A 20,540-nucleotide genomic window follows, 5' to 3' on the forward strand; every position below is an offset into this window, starting at 1 on the left:
GAGACTTGAAACCATGTTGCTTTAGTCTCACCTGCAGACTGCCACATTCCCTCACTTCCTCAGTCAGCGGCTGCTTCTGGATTGTGCTAGGATCCGATATGAGAAATTTGACCTTGTGGAAGGTAAGTGGTTGCATCTGACAGGGTCCCAGGTACTGTTTGCGATTTTAGGGCTCCACCGGGAGGGCATTTCGTGATTCAGTCTGGCCCCGGGGGTTCCACGAGGAAGGGTCTTCTTTTCGGTGTGTTGGGTCCTCGCTTGGGATCTTCGCTGTTTTGGAGATATTTAGTCTGTGTTTGTGTCGTGGGTAGGGTCTTCCTGGGTCAGGTTGGGTCGGGTCAAGTTTTTGGTTCCAGCGTTGGTGGTCTGGTTGGACATTCCTGGAATCAGGCATTGGAGTAGGGGCCTCCACGTGGATTCGCCTCTTCTCCGTCTTTCGGAAGGTCGGGGCGCTGGATGGGCCTCTCTGGGTCATGTTGGGTCTCGTCGTTGGGGCCAGGTCGGGCGTTCAAGGAGCCGGGTTGGACGCTTCCTGGGCCGGGTTGGATGCTCCGGCAGCCAGGGTGCTTTCCACGCAAAGTCGGGGTCGGGCTTCCGCGTTGGGCCACTTCCTCTTCCAGGCGAGGTCAGGGTCGGGTTGCTGGAGGAGTCCTTCCGGGTCAGGTCCTGTCAGGTCATGTGAGTTAGCCCACAGATGTCGGAGGATCTTAAGACCTGGAAGTAAACATAAAAGAGAAAGGTTAGAGATAATGTTAGTGTTGAAATTAAGTCTTAAGAGGCTAATACGTTAATAAGAGATGTAGAAAGAGGATCTGTGGGAGAGATCTCGCAGAGAGTTGTCATGCTCCAGTGCCATCTTGAATGTTAGAGATCAAGGGCACTGCCCATGTGCCCGTGGTGTATGGGGATCAGTCAGCGTGCCTACCATTGGTGGTAGTGCGCGGCGACGGGCCAGGTCTATTGGGGAGCGATTGGCTGCGAGATCTGCGACTGGATTAGCAGTACGTATGTCAGATGTACTCCCGTGGGCCAGAAGGGATGCTGGCTAAATTTCCGTCGTCTTATCTGAAAGCCTCACAATCAACATGGATGAGAATGCTCAACCTAGGTATTTCTGCACCACCCCCAGCCGTACGCACTCTGACCCAAGGTCGACCGGGAGTTTGACCAGTTGGTGCAGCTGGGCACTATCCACTCCGTCCATTTCACAGGTTGAGCCGTGCCAGTGGTCCCAATTATGAAGCCCAACAGGTCAGTACGACTATGTGGCAATTATAAGATAACCGTCAACTGAGTGCCCCATCTCGATGAAAGACCTTTACACCTGGCAAAGTGGGGGCAAGACATTTACGAAGTTGGACATAAGCCACAGCTGCTGCTGGATCCAGGGTCACAGAAGCACAGAACAATCAAAGGCCATCGGGGTCTGTACGAATACACCCGTTGGCCATTTGGAGTCTCCTCGGTCTGCGCCATTTTCCGTGTCATGGAGAACATACTGCACAGATTACCACGAGTGGCTATTAACCTGGCCGACGTCCTTATCATTGGAACCACATACAGGGAGCACATGGAGAACCTCACTGAAACTCTTGAGCCGTTTGCTCGATCCGGGGTCTGCCTCTGGAGAGAGGTGTATCTTCCTTGTGCCCAAGGTCATGTATTTAGGCCACCAAGTAGACTACAGGTGTTTTCATCCTGTGGAGGACAAGGTGCGGGCGATCAGCCAGGCCCCCATCCTTCATGGCCACATCGAGCTCCGCACTCTCCTCGCTCTGGTGAACTATTACGGAAAATTCATCCCCCGAATGGCCATGATGCTCAAACCGCTCCATCGACTGCTGAAGAAGGAACAGTGATGGGATTGGGGCTCATTGCAAAAGAGGGCTTACTAGGAGGTCAAACGGCACCTCTCGTTGGATTGATTACTTCCCATTCAGACTTTTGTTCTTTACATGCTATCCCTCACCGTATGTCGTTGGGGCAGTACTGGCACTCCGCATGCCCGACGGCTCGGAGCAGCCGAACGCCTATAAGTGCCGCACACTTGCGGATACCAAATGGAACTAAGCACAGGTGAAAAAGGAAGGTATGGCTGTCATATTCGGGGTGTGAAAATTCCAACCAATACTTTTATGGATGCACGTTCACAATCGACACAGACCACAAGCCCTTCCTGGGGTTGTTTAAAGAAGGCCGATTGCATCTGCCCAGGTCCAGCGGTGGGCGTTGCTGCTTGCCGCTTATGAAATACCCTGGACCATTGTCTGGGCACAAGGATTCTGCATGCTGATGCGTTATTCCGTCTGTCCCTCTCCACAAAGCTGCCAACACCCAATGCGGCCATGGAGGTGATAGCCACCCTCCACATTTAGACACCCTGCTGGTGATGGCAACCCGCATTAAGGAGTAGACACAGAAAGACCTGAAATTGTCGCTCATCTGGCACATGGTCGAGTACGGGGCTGCCGGATGAACTGGAAGCCTACTCCTTGATCGAGAAGATGGCCTCCAACTGCGCTCCATGCCAGGAGCATCAAAATGTCCACCAGCAGCCCCGATGGAAGTGGCCCAGGTGGTCATGGGTCCACATAGACTTTGTTGGTCCATTCCAAGGGGCCATGTTCCTCATACTCTAAGTGGCTGGAAGTACACCAGTTTTCCACCACAAGACACCGTGCACAGACTATGGGCATCTTCAGAACGCACTGGTTGCCCGAAGTCCTGGTATCTGACAACAGAAAGACATTCACCAGCCAGGAATTTGCATTGTTCCTAGCTCAAATGGCATCCAACATGTCCGCACTGCCCTGTACCACCTGGCCTCAAACAGGTTGACCGAATGGTCCAAAACCTTTAAGTGGGCAATGAAAAAGATACCTGCAGGATCCTGGGAGATGTGGTTGACACTTTTCCTTTTTACTTATTGCACCATGCCACATGCCATGACCGGGATCACGCCAGTGGAATAGCTCGTGGGCAACAATTCAGGACTTGCCTCAGTCTGATCCTCCCTGATGTTGGGACGCGGATACGTCAGCGCCAGGTCTGCTCCAGAAGGGATTCACACTGAGTCCCAAAACTCTGCACCTTCGAAACAGGCAACACAAAAAAATTGGGGCGGAACCCACATGGATCCCTGGCGTGATCGTCTGTGCAACAGGACCAGTATCCGACATGGTCCGGCCCTGGGAAATGAAGTACACTGTTACCTAGACGACACCGACAGAACCAGGAGCCACCAGGACAACACACAGAGACCCCACTCTGGATCTGGACTCAGTATCTCGTCCTGCCTTGATGGATCCCTAAGGTCCCGCCAAGGTTGGATTCCCTCTCACTGTACCCGCCGACCGTCAGAACTTAGGAAATCAAAATGACCGCTGCGCCAGCAGGTCCATCTAGTGACGACGACAACAACAATACTGGAACAGACATGGACACTGGGCCGCCAGACGACCACGTACCGCCGAACAGACCCAACTTCACTGCTCTTCACCAAAACAGTATTCTCCAGTTCTCTACATGACTCCGAGCTGGCTATGCAGCCTCTGGACCCCCGGCCACAGCCCTAGCAATCGAGGGATCCGCCGCTGGAGAACATGGACATTTCCCTTGACCATGGGGGAGTGGATGTTATTACAAACCTGCATTGTATTAGATTCCCCTCCTAAACCTTGGAATATGAACTCCCTAGGTGATTAGTGGGCGGAGCTTCCTCCAAATTGGAGGATCCCCCAAAGGATATAAATCCCAGCCTGGGAGCAGGCCAGAGAGGAGGACCCTGAGGGGGAGCGGAGTGTGAGAGAGTATTGTATTGAGGGATTGTAGAATAAACCTTGTTGTATTCTGTCTGTCTGGCTGCGTGTGGATTCCTTCCTTTCGGTCACAACAATGGTATAGCCATTATTTTTAAAATAGCTATTCTTAAAACTTACCTCAGCGCATTATGACAGGCTAGTAGGTCCATGTATGCCAGAATTGAGCATTATCAGAAATGCAGCTTTGGAATGTCAGAATTTAGCTTTCTCTAAGTTGGGGAAGGAGACTTTTTAAAAGCACAATTTCCCTACATAGGGTTGAAACCACTTCATGAAAAATATTAGAAGCAAGCAAAATTAATTAGGAATGATATTATAAATATTATAAGCATGCATTGGCCAGATAACGGCTCACAGTGTCAATATAAGATCATTATTAAATTAAATAATAAGCAAATTATAAGTGCTAATTAAAAGGGAGGAGTTCAATCAAGAAGGTAGTACCCACAGTTTCCAAAGATGCTACCCTGGGGGCAGCAGGGTAGCATGGTGGTTAGCATAAATGCTTCACAGCTCCAGGGTCCCAGGTTCGATTCCCGGCTGGGTCACTGTCTGTGTGGAGTCTGCACGTCCTCCCCCTGTGTGCGTGGGTTTCCTCCGGGTGCTCCGGTTTCCTCCCACAGTCCAAAGATGTGCGGGGTAGGTGGATTGGCCATGCTAAATTGCCCATAGTGTGTTAATGAAAGTAAGGTTAAGGGGGGTGTTGTTGGGTACGGGTATAGGGTGGATACGTGGGTTTGAGTAGGGTGATCATGGCTCGGCACAACATTGAGGGCCGAAGGGCCTGTTCTGTGCTGTACTGTTCTATGTTCTATGATGTACAGGATTGTTGGGCCTTCCCACCTTGGCAGGTGGAAGACAGCCCGACGTTGGCCAGTAGCGAGATCCTCTGTCCCACCTCTGTCAATGGGATTTCCCAATGTTTCCCCCACCCCCTGCCGCTTGGAAACACATGGCAGGCATGCGTTGTTGGTGGAACCAGAAGATCCAGCCGCATGAAGAGCTGGAATATTTCGTCCCATGTAACCTATTTCAGAAAGTATGAAAGTACAGATTTCTGTCCAAGAAATCATAGGCATTGTAGAAGGGTTTCAAATGTATTTTGAACCTTCTAATATTTAAACCATAAGATATAGGGGGCGGGATTCTCTAGTGTCAGAAATTGCGTTCGGCGATTGGCCTGGATAATCTCCTTCGGCGCCTAAATCGGAGGTGACGCTGCTTTTGCGATGCTCCACCCCCCTCCAAAATGGTGCACTCTACGAGTATGCCGCATGACGTCAGGACAGCAGCAGGGCATTACCTGTGACCCTCCCCTGATGCTCCGCCCCTGGTGGGTCTGCTAGCCCCCTACCAGACGGAGGATTGGTGGAGGTTTACACCGTTTTGTCAGGCGTAAAACGCCACTGTTCCCACGCCTGCGTCAGCACATAGCCTCCCAAACGGAGAATTCAGCCGAGGAGCAGATTAGAACATTCGACCAACCGGGTCTGCTCCCACATTCAATCATCGCTGATATGTTCCTCATCTACATTCTCCTAACTTCTCCCCTAAACCCCAAATCCCCTTATTAATCAAGAAATCCCCTTATTAATCAAGAATACCAGATTTGTACTTGAGGTGCCGTTACCTACAGAGTTACAGACCAAGAGCTGGAAGGTGGAACTAGACAGAATGGTTCTTTATTAGAATATAGGAACATAAGAAGGAGGAGTAGACAAGCACGGTAGTTCAGTGGGGCAACACAGTAGCACAAACACGGTAGCACAGTGGTTAGCACAGTTGCTTCACAGCTCCAGGGTCACAGGTTCCATTCCCGGCTTGGGTCACTGTCTGTGCGGAGTCTGCACCTTCTCCCCGTGTGTGCGTGGGTTTCCTCCGGGTGCTCCGGTTTCCTCCCACAGTCCAAAGATGTGCAGGTTAGGTGGATTGGCCATGCTAAATTGCCTTTAGTATCCAAAAAGGTTAGCTGATTTTACTGGGTTACGGGTGTCGGCTTAAGTGGGGTGATATTTCCAAGGGCCGGTGCAGACTTGATGGGCCAAATGGCCTCCTTCTGCACTGTAAATTCTATGATTTAGCCTCTCGCATCTGCTCCACTGTTCAAAACAATGATGGCTGATCTCATCATGGCCAAACCTCCACCATCCTACCCTTTCTCTGTACAATCACATTACTAATTAAAAATCTATCTAACTCCTCCTTAAATGTACTCACTGTCCCAGCATCCACTGCACTCTGATGTAGCAAATTCTCTAGATTCATGACCTTTTTGGAGGAGTAGTTTCTTCTCATCTCTGTTTTAAATTTGCTATTCCTTATCCTAAGTCTATGACCTCTCGTACTAGAATGCCCTTCAAGAGGTAGCATCCGCTCCACGTCTACTTCATCCATACCTTTTGTCATCTTGTATACCTGTTATAACCTGCCCAAAACGTACTGGCGGAGGATAATTGGTTATTCCATGACTCTTGAGGAATGTAAGCTCCCCCAATGAGGGGAGTGTGGTAATTCCATCTTTCTGACCAAAATGAATGACCTTGCACTTATGTGCAGTCCAAAGATGTGCAGGTTAGGTGGATTGGCCATGATAAATTGCCCTCAGTGTTGGGTGGGGTTACTGGGTTATGGGGATAGGGTGGAGATGTTGACCTTGGATAGGGTGCTCTTTCCGAGAGCCGGTGCAGACTCGATGGGCCGAATGGCCTCCTTCTGCACTGTAAATTCTTTTTTAAAAAATAATTTTTATTCAAGTTTTCACAAATTTTTACCAACAAGAACAGAAAGAAATAAGAACAGTAACCCCCCCCCCCTCCCCCATACACAGATAATAAATTAATAGAAATAATTATCATGAAAGCAAATATACAGGCCCAATAAAGAAAAACAAACAAACCCTCTCCCGCCCGCCCACCCCTCCCCCGCTCCGCCAAGAAGTCTAGGAACGGTTGCCACCGCCGGAAGAACTCTTGCACCGACCCCCTTAAGGAATATTTGACCGTCTCCAGTTTGATAAACCCAGCCATATCGTTGACCCAGGATTCTACGCCTGGGGGCCTCGCATCCTTCCACTGTAGAAGAATCCTGCGCCGGGCTACCAGGGACTCAAAGGCCAGAATACCGGCCTCTTTCGCCTCCTGCACTCCCGGCTCCACTGCTACCCCAAATATTGGGAGCCCCCAGCCCGGCTCAACCCTGGAACCAACCACCCTTGACAGCGTCTCCGCGACGCCCCTCCAAGAACCTTCCAGCACAGGGCACGCCCAGAACATGTGGGTGTGGTTGCTGGGCTCCCTGAACACCTGACACACCTGTCCTCTCTCCCAAAGAACCGGCTCAGCCTTGCCCCATCATGTGCGCCCTATGCAGCACCTTAAATTGAATTAAATTGAGCCTTGTGCAACAGGAGGAGGAATTCACCCTCCCCAGGGCATCCGCCCACGTCCCCTCGTCGATCTCCTCTCCCAGCTCCTCCTCCCACTTTGCTTTCAGCTCTTCCACCGAGGCCTCCTCCCCCTCCTGCATCACTTGATAGATTGCCGAGATCCTCCCCTCGCCAACCCACGTCCCCGAGAGCACCCTGTCCTGAACCCCTCTTGACAGCAACAGTGGAAACTCCGCCACCTGCCGCCTGACAAACGCCCGTACCTGCATGTATCTGAAAGTGTTCCCCGGGGGAGGCCAAACCTCCCCTCCAACTCCCCCAGTTCCCATCTAAAAATAGGTCCCCCAGCCGCCTAATACCTGCCCTGCACTGTAAATTCTATGAAACTGATCCCGTTAAACTCCATCTGCCACATTTTGGCTCAATTACCGAACCTATCTGTATCCATTTGTAATGTTCTTCTTTCTTCATTGCAACTTACTGTCCCACCTATTTTAGTGCCATCTGCAAATTTGGCTGCAGAACCTTCAATCCCTATCCAAGTCATTAATATAGATTGTAAATAGCTGGGGCCCAAGGACCGACCCCTATTGCAACCCACTAGTTACATCTTGCCATCCAGAAAAATACCCATTTATCCCAACTCTCTGTCTTCTGTGCACCAGCCAGTCTTCTATCCAAGTTAATAAATTACCCCTAACCCCATGTTTTCTAACTTTGTGTATTAACCTTCTGTGTGGCACCTTATCGAACACTTGAAAGTCCAGAATACCACATCTGCAGGATCCCCATTATCCACTTGGCTTGTTATATCTTTGAATAACTCTTGCAAATTAGTCAAATGTGATTTACCCTTCATTAAACAATGCTGACTCTGATGGATTGCATTTTGACTTTCCAAATGTCCCGATATTACTTTCTTAATTATGGATTCGAACAATTTCCCAACAACAGATGTTAAACTAACTGGTCTGTAATTGCCCTCATTCTGCCCTCCCTCCCTTTTTGAATAAGGGTGTTACGTAAGCATTTTTCCAATCCACTGGAAACTTTCCCATGTCCAGGGAATTGTGGAATATTATAACCAATGGATCCACTATCTCTGCTGTCACTCCATTTAACACTCGAGGATGTAGGCCGTCAGGCCCTGGGGCTTGTCTGCCTTCAATCCCAATAGTTTGTTGTGTACTGTCTCCCTATTGATGCTGATCGTTCTGTGTTCCACCCTTTCTATTACCTCTGAACTACCCGCTCCTCTAGAGATGGTACTAGTATCCTCCACCGTGAGAAAGGAGGAAAAATATTGATGCAACATCTCCGCCATTTCTGTGTTCCCCACTATTAATTCTCTGTTTTCATCTTCCATGGGGCCAACATTCACTTTTACTACTCTCTTCCCTTTTATGTACTTATAGAAGCTTTTGCTCTCCTTTTTGATATTTTGTCATTTACATTAGTTCTTTTTATTCCTTTTTTAAGTAACGCTTTGTTTACGTTTGAGAATTTCCCAATCTTCCAGCCTGCCACTGGCCTTGACAACATGGTATACCTTAGGTTTTGTCTTTATATTCTCCTTAACCTCCTTGCTTTGGTATGAATATTTTTTAACCCTCTGACCATCTTTCTTCCGCTCTGGAATATATTTTAGTTCATAGAATTTACAGTGCAGAAGGAGGCCATTCGGCCCATCGAGTCTGCACCGGCTCTTGGAAAGAGCACCCTACCCAAGTTCAACACCTCCGCTCTATCCCAATAACCCAATAACCCCACCCAACACTAAGAACAATTTTGGACACGAAGGGCAATTTATCATGGCCAATCCACCTAAGCTGCACATCTTTGGACTGTGGGAGGAAACCGGAGCACCCGGAGGAAACCCACGCACACACGGGGAGGATGTGCAGACTCCACACAGACAGTGACCCAAGCCGGAATCGAACCTTGGACCCTGGAGCTGTGAAGCCATTGTGCTATCCACAATGCTACTGTGCTGCCCCGTAGTTCTGAGGAATAAAGTATCTCCTTAAACAACTGCCACTTCTCATCAGCTGTCCTCCCTTTTAGCCTTCCTGCCCACTCTACTCAGGCCAAATCTGTCCTCATGCCTATGTACTTACCTTTATTTAATTCCAGAACGCAAGTGGGGGACTCCACTTTCTTGCCCCCGACCCTAATTTTGAATTCTAGCATACTTTGGTCACTTCCCTAGAGGATCCTTAGCTGCGAGGTTATCAATTAATCCCTTCCCATTGCACAGTACTGAATCCAGAGTAGCCTCCTCCCTTGGTTCCACAACATATTGGCCCAAGAAACAATCTCTAATTTATCTGGTTGTCAGGGGATATCTCAAGCAGAAAGATGTTTCTGTCATGCTTCTTGGATAATTGAAGCACTTGGGTATTTAACAAACAGTAACCCCCCCCCCCCCCCCCCGGCTGTTTGTGGGGTTTCTGTTGCCATGAATTCTCGCAAAGTGCAAAATGGTGAATATGTGCAGAGTTGGCACACACACACAGTGTACACTTTCTGCACATGTGCAGTGCATGAATTCTCCATGGGAAAGGTCAGGCTTTAATGTGCTGAACCTTAGTTGAGTGAGTTTTGGGGCAAAGCACCATGATTACTTGTTCAAATACATTTGTGCGGGTCAACAAATTCACGACAGAGCGAATGACGGAATTACTGTACCACTACTTTGAACATTTGATGGATATCCATAAAATTTTAGCTGTAGCATTGAATTTTTAAAGTCTTGTTTAATGGTTTCTCTACCTTTGATAGTCATTAATGTTGCAATGTATTTATCTGCTTTAAAGTTACATGTTAAAAATTCATAAACTTTTAAGTAAGTCATCAGGTATAAAGTCCCTTGTAATCGTTCTGTAAACAGTTTCAAGAACCCGCCTCTCTCGTATTTTTGGATAATGGAAAGATCCCTTTTTGGGGAGAGAGAGACCCCCCCTCCCACCCAGGAAATTACAACCTAGTCTATAATTATTTAACAAGCTCTCCGTCAGAAGGTAATTAGGTGGGATTCCCGGAAGTTCCTGCTCAAGGTCAATGCATCTTTACACAGTCCCCATCCTGTCCATGGCAATCTTGCGGCAGGTGTGGCCGGAAAATCCAGCCCGGGTCTTGACAGTCATCTTCCGTGGGGTGGGGGGGAAGAGCCAACATTGAAGTGGCTGTTTTGAACTCATGTGAGGATGATTTTTGAGGGAGCGTTCATGATCGGGAGTAGCCCCCAAAACAGGGATTTAATTATAATTCTCGTTATGCGATGTTATTCCAGAGAGGGTAGATTTTGCCATGGTTTAACAACTCATCTGAAAGGTAAGACCTCTAACTGTGCCTGTGCAGCACACTCTCCGCTCTGCACTGCTGGTGTCAGCCCAGATTTAGTGCTTCACTCACGACAGTGGGAGTTGAATTCACAGCCTTTGTGGGAGGGAATGGGGATGAACAGTTTTCCTAAAAATACTCACATCTTTCTATTTTCCAATAGCACCAATTTTCAGACAGTCAACAGTTATCAACAACAACACCTTTAGAGTCAGCAAAGCCAGAGAGTGAGGATGAGCTAGATGGAAATGTAGAACCTTCCACATCATTCTTTACTTCTCAGGTAATTACAAATGTGCACAAGATTCAGGTAATGGCTGATGAAATCAACTGCAAAGAGACTAATTGGCAGAAAGAGGTCATTGACATGTGTTAAAGGTTGCAGGTTGCAACAGGGTGCAATGATTTTGTACATATTCAGTGCATTGGAGTTTATTTGTACCCTGGTATGATTTGGGGGGCATGGTAGCACAGTAGTTAGCACTGCTGCTTCACAGTGCCAGGGATCCGGGTTCGATTCCTGGCTTGGGTCACTGTCTGTGCAGATTCTGCACGTTCTCCCCATGCCTACATGGGTTTCCTCCGGGTGCTCCGGTTTCTTCCCACAAGCCCCAAAAGACATGCTTATTAGGTAATTTGTACATTCTGAATTCCCCCTCAGTGTATCTGAACCGGCGCTATAGTTGTTTCACTCACTACATGGTGTACTGAAAACAACCTCTCTCTAAATGTTGGAAAGACCAAGGAACTGATCATCGACTTCAGGAAGCGCAGCACGACACACACTCCCGTCTGCATCAATGGCTCCGAAGTGGAAATAGTCGATAGCTTTAAGTTCCTGGGGGTCACAATCACCAACAGTCTGTCCTGGTCCACTCACGTTGATGCAACAGCAAAGAAAGCCCAACAACACCTCTACTTCCTGCGGAAGCTTTTGGGCATGCCTACATCGACTCTCACAGATTTCTACAGATGTGCGATAGAGAGCATCCTATCCGGCTGCACCACACTTGGTATGGCAACTGCTCGGTCCAAGATCGCGAGAAACTACAGACTGTGGCGAACTCGGCCCAACGCATCACACAGACATGCCAACCCCACATGGATTCTGTATACACTGCCATTGCCTCAGGAAGGCAGACAGCATTATCAGAGACTCCTCCGACCCAGACATTGCCTTCTTCCAGACCCTCCCATCCGGCAGAAGATACAGAAGTCTGAAGACTCAAACATCCAGAGATAGGAACAGCTTCTTCCCCACAGCTAGAAGACTCCTCAACGACTCCCCCTCGGACTGACCTGTTCCCAGTAAGAACACTATTCACGACGCCCTATGCTGCTCATGCTCATGTATGTGCTTTGTTTGACCCCTTGATCCGCACTGTAACTAATCACCGTTTTGTCGATGTACCATTTGTCAATGTTCCCTGTTGTTATTCTTGTGTCTACTTTGTACGTACTGTGTACGTTCCTCGGACGCAGAAAAATACTTTTCACTGTACTACGGTACATGTGACAATAAACCAAATCAAAATCATATCAATGAGAGTTGAATGCACAGCCATTGTGGGAGGGAATGGGGATGAACAGAAATAATATTTGTAGTTTTTCTAAAAATACTCACATCTTTCTATTTTCCAATAGCACCGATTTTTAGACAGTCAAGAGTTATCAACAACAGCACCTTTAAAGTCAGCAAAGCCATGGAGTGAGGATGAGCTAGATGAAAATGTAGAACCTGTAATGGACAATTTTAATACTTAATATTGAATAACTGCTTAATAGTGTGATTAACTAAAGCTGCAGGCGTGTGTGTGTGTGTGTGTGTGTGTGCGCAAGGTTAGAGAGAGAGAGAGCAAAACTGATATGCCAGCTGTCTGAAGGTCGAGATAGTAAAGCCAGGAGAAAAACAACTCCTTATATGGAATGCAGAAATACTGGTATCTTTTGAATGTATAAAGACTGAATGTTGAGGCGCTCGGCGCGCTTTCCTCTCTCTCCTGTGGTTAGAGGAACGTGTCCTCTGCAGAGTTAAGAAATAAACTAACTTGCTCTTATTCATGACTGATTGTTTCTGAGTTTTCCTTTTTCCCACCACAAACCTTCCACATCATTCTTTTCTTCTCAGGTAATTGTCTTCTCAGGTCACTGTCTGTGCAGAGTCTGCACGTTCTCCCCGTGCCTGCATGGGGTTCCTCCGGGTGCTCAGGTTTCTGGGGAAGGTTGATTTATTCAGGATGTCTCGATCTACTGCCTTGGGTCATCAAGCAATGTTAAAGGATCACCGGCCTAAAACTTTAAGTCTATTTCTTTCTACAGCATCCACACTACTTTGCCCTTGATTAGCACCTATCTTGGCTTCATAATCATGATGCATGAATATGGCCAGGATCTCATTCTTCTGTCTTATTCAGTGGAGGTGGCAGAGCAAATTAATTGAAACGTACATGTAGCGTTGTAATAAATAATCATATCCTTTGGTTTTTCAATATAGAAACAAGCAGAAAGTGATCATAAACCAATTTATGCAACAACCACAGCTTCAGTTACAACACTGCTTGGTTCAGAAAGTGACTCAGAAAATGACATGGAAGAACTCTCAAGTTATCAGGTAATAACAGAACATTGCTTATTATAAATCCAAAATATTGAGAAGGAGATTGAAGGGAAAAATCCCTTGGCAAGCTTCAGAGAAATCTTAAAATAATAGAGTAGTAACAGTGGGAAACTTCAATTATCCTAATATAGAGTGGGAAATGTAAAGAGGGTGAAGAGACCCTAAAAAGTATCTGTTGCTGGATATGTTTCTAAGGAATTAAGTAGGGCAATTATAGAGTGGATTTTAGTGGGAGAGCATCTGCATAATAATGATCAAAATATGATTACATTTAAAGAAGTTATGGAAAGTGACAAAGGGCAGCAGTGTTCAGACAGGAGATTTTTACCCCATCACTGAAGGGAGGGGGTCAAAGTGTGGGGAGGGGGCCTGAAAGGGGAAAGGGGAAGATTGGGGCTGTCGGTCAAAATGACACCCTGATCTGTAAGCAGCCTTTCCTGCTGGAGAGCTTCAACTTGCCAGCAGGAAATCACTAAGTGCGGCCAAAAAACCCAGCAAACCCAGCTGTTGGATACTCCGCTAGATGTGCCCGTCAGAGGACTTTAATTTCTGTCCACTGAATCACGCCCATCATCTCCTGAATTCAGAAAACTTCCTCATAATATGCAAAATGCTAAAATTGTTTTGGCAGCTGTTTCCAGTATCCCTCTGAGATTTGGTCAGCTGCCAACAGCTATGACTTAACAGTAAAATAAGGGTAGCTCAAAATTATTTTATTACCATCTAAAAGTATAAGAATAGTTAAAGGACTGGTGGAGTCAATGAAGAATGTCAGAAAATTGAGGTAGTTTTAAGTAATTTACATTTTTATTTGTGGATATGAGAAATAAGGTATAGCGTTAAGTAATCTTAATTATGTGTTTCTGTATTGTAATGAGAGCATATTGAGTTTGAGAGGGTAACGCAAAGTAATTTTGATCATTGGATGCAAACGTTAAAGGTAGAGACAACATACAAAGCTCTTCGGGAAATAATTCTCTTAGGAGAATTTTAAGGTTCACTTCCTTTGTAGTTAAATAAAATAAATAAATAACCTTTATTGTCACAAGTAGGCTTACATTAACATTGCAATGAAGTTACTGTGAAAAGCCCTTAGTCGCCACATTTGGGTGCAGAAAAAGAGAATTTAGAAGTTTCAGGTGGCATGGGAATCAAACCAGCGCTGCTGGCCTTATTCTGCATCACAAACCAGCTGTCTAGCCCACTGAGATAAACCAGTTAGGATGATTATGAGCTGTTCCATTGATCAAAACCTTTGTTCCATCACCCTAATAAACCTGAGAAGGGTAGAAAATAGGAAGGTTAAAGGAAAGCAGGTTGTCAAGGAAGAGAAGGGTAAGAAAGGAATAGTCAGGAAATTTCTCCTTAAACCAGAAAGGAAGGGACAGAGGGTGGAAGTGAAATTCAAAAGTTTATGTGTTTTCATTGTAACAAGGTTGGATATTTGCTCGCACAACACTGCGAGACCAATTGCAGTAGCAGGAAAGGTAGCACCAGAAAAATAAATGGTTTTTAATGGTTTTTAAAACTGTAGTAGAGGTCTAAGGGTCCCCTTAGAATCTACAAGAAAGGGGGATATGGTTCAAGGTAGTTCAGAGATTTATTTGCGTGCTGGTGAAGGAAGTCAGGCTGTTAGAGGTTCTGGATGTTTTGTTTCAAAGGGAGAAGTTTTCCCTTACTAGTCAAAAAAACGTTGAGAGATACTGGGGCAGATCAATCATTGATGGTGGCTGATGGTACAGTTTATGTTTTGAAAAGTTTTATGATGGAAAAAGTATTAATAAGGGATATTAATGAAATTGATTGATCTGTTTCTTTGTGCGAAGTCAATTTAAGAAGTGACTTTGTAAATAGAATTTAAAACAGAAAATACTGGACAATCTCAGCGGGTCTGACAGCATCTGTGGAGAGAAAAGGAGCCAACGCTTCGAGTCTGGATGACTCTTTGTCAAAGCTGGAGAGAACTGGAAATAGAGTCAGATTTATACTGCAGTGGGGGGGAGGGGGGGGGGGGGGTTGGGTAGGGGGCCAGTGACAAAGATGTTGAGGGCGGAAGACAAAAGGAATGTAAATGGAGGTGATTAAGGCTAAGAAGGGTGCTGATAGTGGCACATAAGGAGATTAGAATGTGTGAATGGCAGAACAAATGTAAGTAGTGTGTCAGTAGTGTGTGAAGGGCAATTAGGAACAGTTGGCCCAACTGGATTGGGGGAGGGGGAACAATGGTGAGGGGAAAACAGATCAATGGAAGAAATGAAAATACATTGATAGAAATAAAGAAAATGAGTTAAGGTGGAAGAGAGAGTTCACAGTCTGAAGTTGTTGAACTCACTGTAAAACCCGGAAGGCTGTAACGTGCCTAATCGGAAGATCAGGTGCTCAGGTTTGTCCAGCTTGCGCAGGGCTTCACTGGAACATTGCAGCAGGCCAAGGACGGGATTCGCTGTTTCTGAAACTAAGTGTTGTCGCCGGCATAGGAATCGTGGAGTTCCACAACAGCAAAACTGCCACCGCACCTGGACCGATTCTGCTACTGTTAAGGGGCTAGTACTGGCGACACATGGAACACAATCTATTCCAAAGAGAACCAGTGCGGGTTCGCCTGTTTCGCGATTGACACTGAGGAGGCTGACAAGCTCCCCACGCACACCATCCCAGCCAACAAGATGGCTGCTAGGAGAGTGGCCCCAAAATTCACGAATATCGAGCTGGAGTGCTCCTGGACACGGTGGAGGAGACGCAGATGACCATGTACCCTGGCCTGGAAAGGAGGCTGCCAGCCACTGCCGTCCGCCTTGTCTGGGCACAGGTGGTAGAGGCTGTATGTGCCACCAGCAATACCATATGGACCGGCCAGTAGTGCCAGAAAAAACTGCACAACCTCCTCAGGATGGCTAGGGTGTATAGGCAACACACTGCCTCTGGCATCAACCCCCATCCCACACACCTGTAACACTACTGCCATCCACCCCCAAGGGCCCAGGACATGGTTGGTGGCTCAGAGGAAAGGGAGGTTGCGGGGTGGAGTTCGGCCATGGACGAGGCCCTGCTGTGTTGTGTTCCCCGTGACACATGTGTTAAACCACCCCACACCCCCCCTCAACACCACCCCACATCACCTTCATCCTCACCCCCATCACTCTCACCTCACCCACACACCACCCTCCCCCTCACCTCCCGACCGCCCTCACCACCACACCATCTTCATCCCACCTGCACCCTCACCCCCACCACCTGCACTTCTCCCATCCCGGCCCGTGGTCTAATCATGCATCTTGTCTTGTGTCTTACAGGACCTACCAGATATGGGGTAGACCCATCTGGTGTGCCCCGTCCCCAGCCAGTGCCACAGCCGGAGCCTCCACTCTGAGTCAAGCAGTGACACTGAGAGCAGCTCGGCTGCCAGCCCTCCACCCAAGACGCAGGACACCCTGGAGCTCGAGACCAGGGATGACACAGATTTCCCGTCACAGCTGTCTCCAACACCCTCCACCATCCCAGAGACACTCACCTCGGTTGGGCACTTTAGTGAAGAGGCTCCTGGGACACCCTCTGGTGCTCACCACACAGCTGCCCTGGTGCAGCAGGTGGAGGTAGGAGCACCTGAGGGGGCTGTAGTGTTCTTTGTATTGCTAATACTCAGGATGGATTCTGGACACAAAGACCACAAAGCTAAGTTAAATTAACAAAGCTAAGTTAAATTAACAAAGTTAAATTTTATTACTCCACTTCTCATACATTTCAAACACCATTCCAAAACCTAGTAATACCATAAATACTACAAATTATAATTACAATCTACACTATACTAACACCTATCTCACACACACTATCGCTACTTGTTCTCTGCTCTCCTACTACTCTCTCTAACCTTCTACCTTCTCCCAGAAGTCTGAGAGGCATTCCTTTTTATAGGTCTGCTTCCCAGCTCCATCTGGTGGTTGGATAAAATATTACATTAACCCTTAAAGTGCTCGACATTATACATAATGTCATATGCCCCTTTCTTTGAATATGTTTGAATTTTTTTTTGAAACATTTCATATACATTGCGTTTGATAAGGTTCCCCACGGTCGGCTATTGCAGAAAATACGGAGGCTGGGGATTGAGGGTGATTTAGAGATGTGGATCAGAAATTGGCTAGTTGAAAGAAGACAGAGGGTGGTGGTTGATGGCAAATGTTCAGAATGGAGTTCAGTTACGAGTGGCATACCACAAGGATCTGTTCTGGGGCCGTTGCTGTTTGTCATTTTTATAAATGATCTAGAGGAGGGCACAGAAGGTTGGGTAGGTAAATTTTCAGACGACACTAAAGTCGGTGGAGTTGTAGACAGTGTGGAAGGATGTTGCAGGTTACAGAGGGACATAGATAAGCTGCAGAGCTGGGCTGAGAGGTGGCAAATGGAGTTCAATGTAGAGAAGTGTGAGGTGATTCACTTTGGAAAGAAAAACAGGAATGCGGAATATTTGGCTAATGGTAAAATTCTTGGCAGTGTGGATGAGCAGAGGGATCTCGGTGTCCATGTACATAGATCCCTGAAAGTTGCCACCCAGTTTGATAGGGTTGTGAAGAAGGCCTATGGTGTGTTGGCCTTTATTGGTAGAGGGATTGAGTTCCGGAGCCATGAGGTCATGTTGCAGCTGTGCAAAACTCTGGTACGGCCGCATTTGGAGTATTGCGTACAGTTCTGGTCGCCTCATTATAGGAAGGACGTGGAAGCTTTGGAACGGGTGCAGAGGAGTTTTACCAGGATGTTGCCTGGTATGGAAGGAAAATCTTATGAGGAAAGGCTGATGGACTTGAGGTTGTTTTCGTTAGAGAGAAGAAGGTTAAGAGGTGACTTAATAGAGGCATACAAAATGATCAGAGGGTTAGATAGGGTGGACAGTGAGAGCCTTCTCCCGGATGGGGTGGCTAGCATAAGGGGACATAGCCTTAAATTGAGGGGTAATAGATATAGGACAGACGTCAGAGGTAGGTTTTTTACGCAAAGAGTGGTGAGGCCGTGGAATGCCCTACCTGCAACAGTAGTGAACTCGCCAACATTGAGGGCATTTAAAAGTTTATTGGATAAGCATATGGATGATAATGGCATAGTGTAGGTTAGATGGCCTTTAGTTTTTTCCATGTCGGTGCAACATCGTGGGCCGAAGGGCCTGTACTGCGCTGTATCGTTCTATGTTCTATGTGTGGGAATATGCATACAGCAAATACAATGTCGTACATATGTCAATGAGAATGATATAACAAATACAGAGTAACAGTTCACAATTCTGACGATTAGGCTTCTTTTTTTAATCCTTGGTGATCTTCTTAATGCACACTGTGGAGCATTGGAACTGTCCTTTGTCTGGTCATCTGTTAAGGTAGACAGGAATGTTTTTGGAAATCTGACATCTTGAAAAATTGAGTCGGTTGTGCTGGAGGTCGGTCTGCAGTATGAATTGCATTCTTGATTTTGAGTAAAGATCTTCGATTTCTTCAATACATTGCTCCTGCTTTCATTTGGACAAAGTAGGAATGTGGCGCAGCTTCACTCAGAACTTTTGCTGTTTCAGACCATCCACCAGTTGGATTTTGTAAGCAAACAATATCTCCATTGCATTTCAATTGTAGTATGAACCTTGTTTGTTCTTCTGTTGAAGCATCTTTTCGTGTACCATCTGGTCATCCAGATTTGGAAAAGTTATACCTGGAAGAGACGTATGCAGCTTTCTACCCATCAACAGTTGAGTTGGCGATAAACCTGATACCAGAGGCGTGGTCCAGTAACTCAACAGTGCCAAAGAAAAATCCTGCTGGTCGTCATATGCCTTTTGACTGTGGGAACAACGGACTTGATATGATGTTTTGGAAGTTGTGGCATTTAGCAAACAAAGACCAATCCCAACGACTAAAACATGGACAATTATCTGTCATTACGGTCAGGGGGATTTCAAAAATGGATTTTGTGGCTCAAATGACTGATTGAGCAGTCAAATGTGTTAGAGTAACTACTTCTGGATAGTTTGAATAGGAGTTGATTATGATCAGGTAGTCTTTACCTCAAAAGTAAAATAAGTCCATCCCAACTTTGGACAATGGGATAGTGATGATTTCAATAGAACTGAATGTCTCTTTCTGTTACGATGACTGATGCATCTGGCATACATCACAGTCTTGCACAAAGTTTTCCAGATCTTTATTTATGTCTGGCCAATAGACTGGTTGCCGTGCATGTCTTTTGCATTTTTCCATGCCCTGGTGTCCTTCATGGATAGAAGCTAGAATTTGTCTTCTCATGGATGTGGGAGTGACAATTCTATCATGTTTTAGTGGAAAACCATTTATGAAAGTGAGGTCATCTTTCACGCTCCTGAAACTATTGCAGCTTCCATTGGGCCATCCTTCCGTCAAGTGTTTCATCATGCACTGAAGGATTCCACCTTTTGTTGTTTCTTCACGTATTAGGCAAAGTTGTGCATCCAACACTGGTAGCATGTCTGCTATAAACTTAGCTTGACCTTCCACATTTAAGATTACCACTGATGTTGTCTCATCAGTGTGGACAGTGGCATGTGACAGAGCACCTGCCAAGACAAGATCCTTGCCTGGCGTATATGACAATGTAAAGTCATATCTACAAAGTTTCATCAGTATTCTTTGTAGACGTGGTAACATGTCATTCAGATCCTTTCTAATTATGTTCACTAAAGGACTAATCCATTTCAACTGTGAATGAGGCAGCCCAAACACATAGTAGTGGAATTTGGAGTCATTGCACTCAAAGCCTATGCAATAGTTTTCCAGAGATTGTCCTCAGATTTCTGAAATAGCACAGCTCATATTCCATTCTGTCATGGGAGTGTCTCTTTAAGAAAGGTTTTTGTCTTATCACATGGCTTCAGTGATGTCATTGTGTGGGTGGAGCTGGGTTGTGGCTCTGTGAGGTTTTTGTTTTCATTTTCATTTTGACTACTGTGGACTACAGACAAGGAGAAAGAAGTGTTTTGGCTTGTCTCTCTATTTTCATTGTAATGCTGACAGTTATGATAATACCACAGTTAACACAGGGGCTGTTGTCAATGACCACTTCATGTCCTTCCATTCAGCTTCATGCTGAGATGTCCACAAAAAGGAAACATTCTTCTTTATGAGGTTTCTTAAGGCTGCTGTTTTGGTCAGTAAATTAGGAATGAATTTACCCAAGAAATGCACGACACCAAGCATCCCTAGAATGGCTTTTATATCTTTTAGAATTGGCATTTGTCGTATTGCAATTACTTTATCTTGATCTGGTTGCACACCATCTTTCAAAATTACATCTCCTAGAAACTTCAAGTTCCCTATGCCAAGATGGCCTTTGCCTTTGTTTAATATCAGGCATGCGGGTC

General features: G+C 46.4%; 1 protein-coding gene across 1 annotated transcript in view; it reads left to right on the forward strand.

Annotated features, from left to right (window-relative positions):
* Positions 1 to 20,540, forward strand: part of LOC119962278 (microtubule-associated protein futsch-like) — a 433,376-nt gene that overhangs the window by 215,177 nt on the left and 197,659 nt on the right. The window contains exons 21-22 of the mRNA XM_038790266.1: positions 10,712 to 10,831; positions 13,043 to 13,159. Coding sequence (XP_038646194.1) covers positions 10,712 to 10,831; positions 13,043 to 13,159 — 237 coding nt within the window. The remainder of the gene's footprint in view (positions 1 to 10,711; positions 10,832 to 13,042; positions 13,160 to 20,540) is intronic.

This window comes from Scyliorhinus canicula, chromosome 2 (assembly GCF_902713615.1).
Source record: "Scyliorhinus canicula chromosome 2, sScyCan1.1, whole genome shotgun sequence".
Taxonomy (NCBI): domain Eukaryota; kingdom Metazoa; phylum Chordata; class Chondrichthyes; order Carcharhiniformes; family Scyliorhinidae; genus Scyliorhinus; species Scyliorhinus canicula.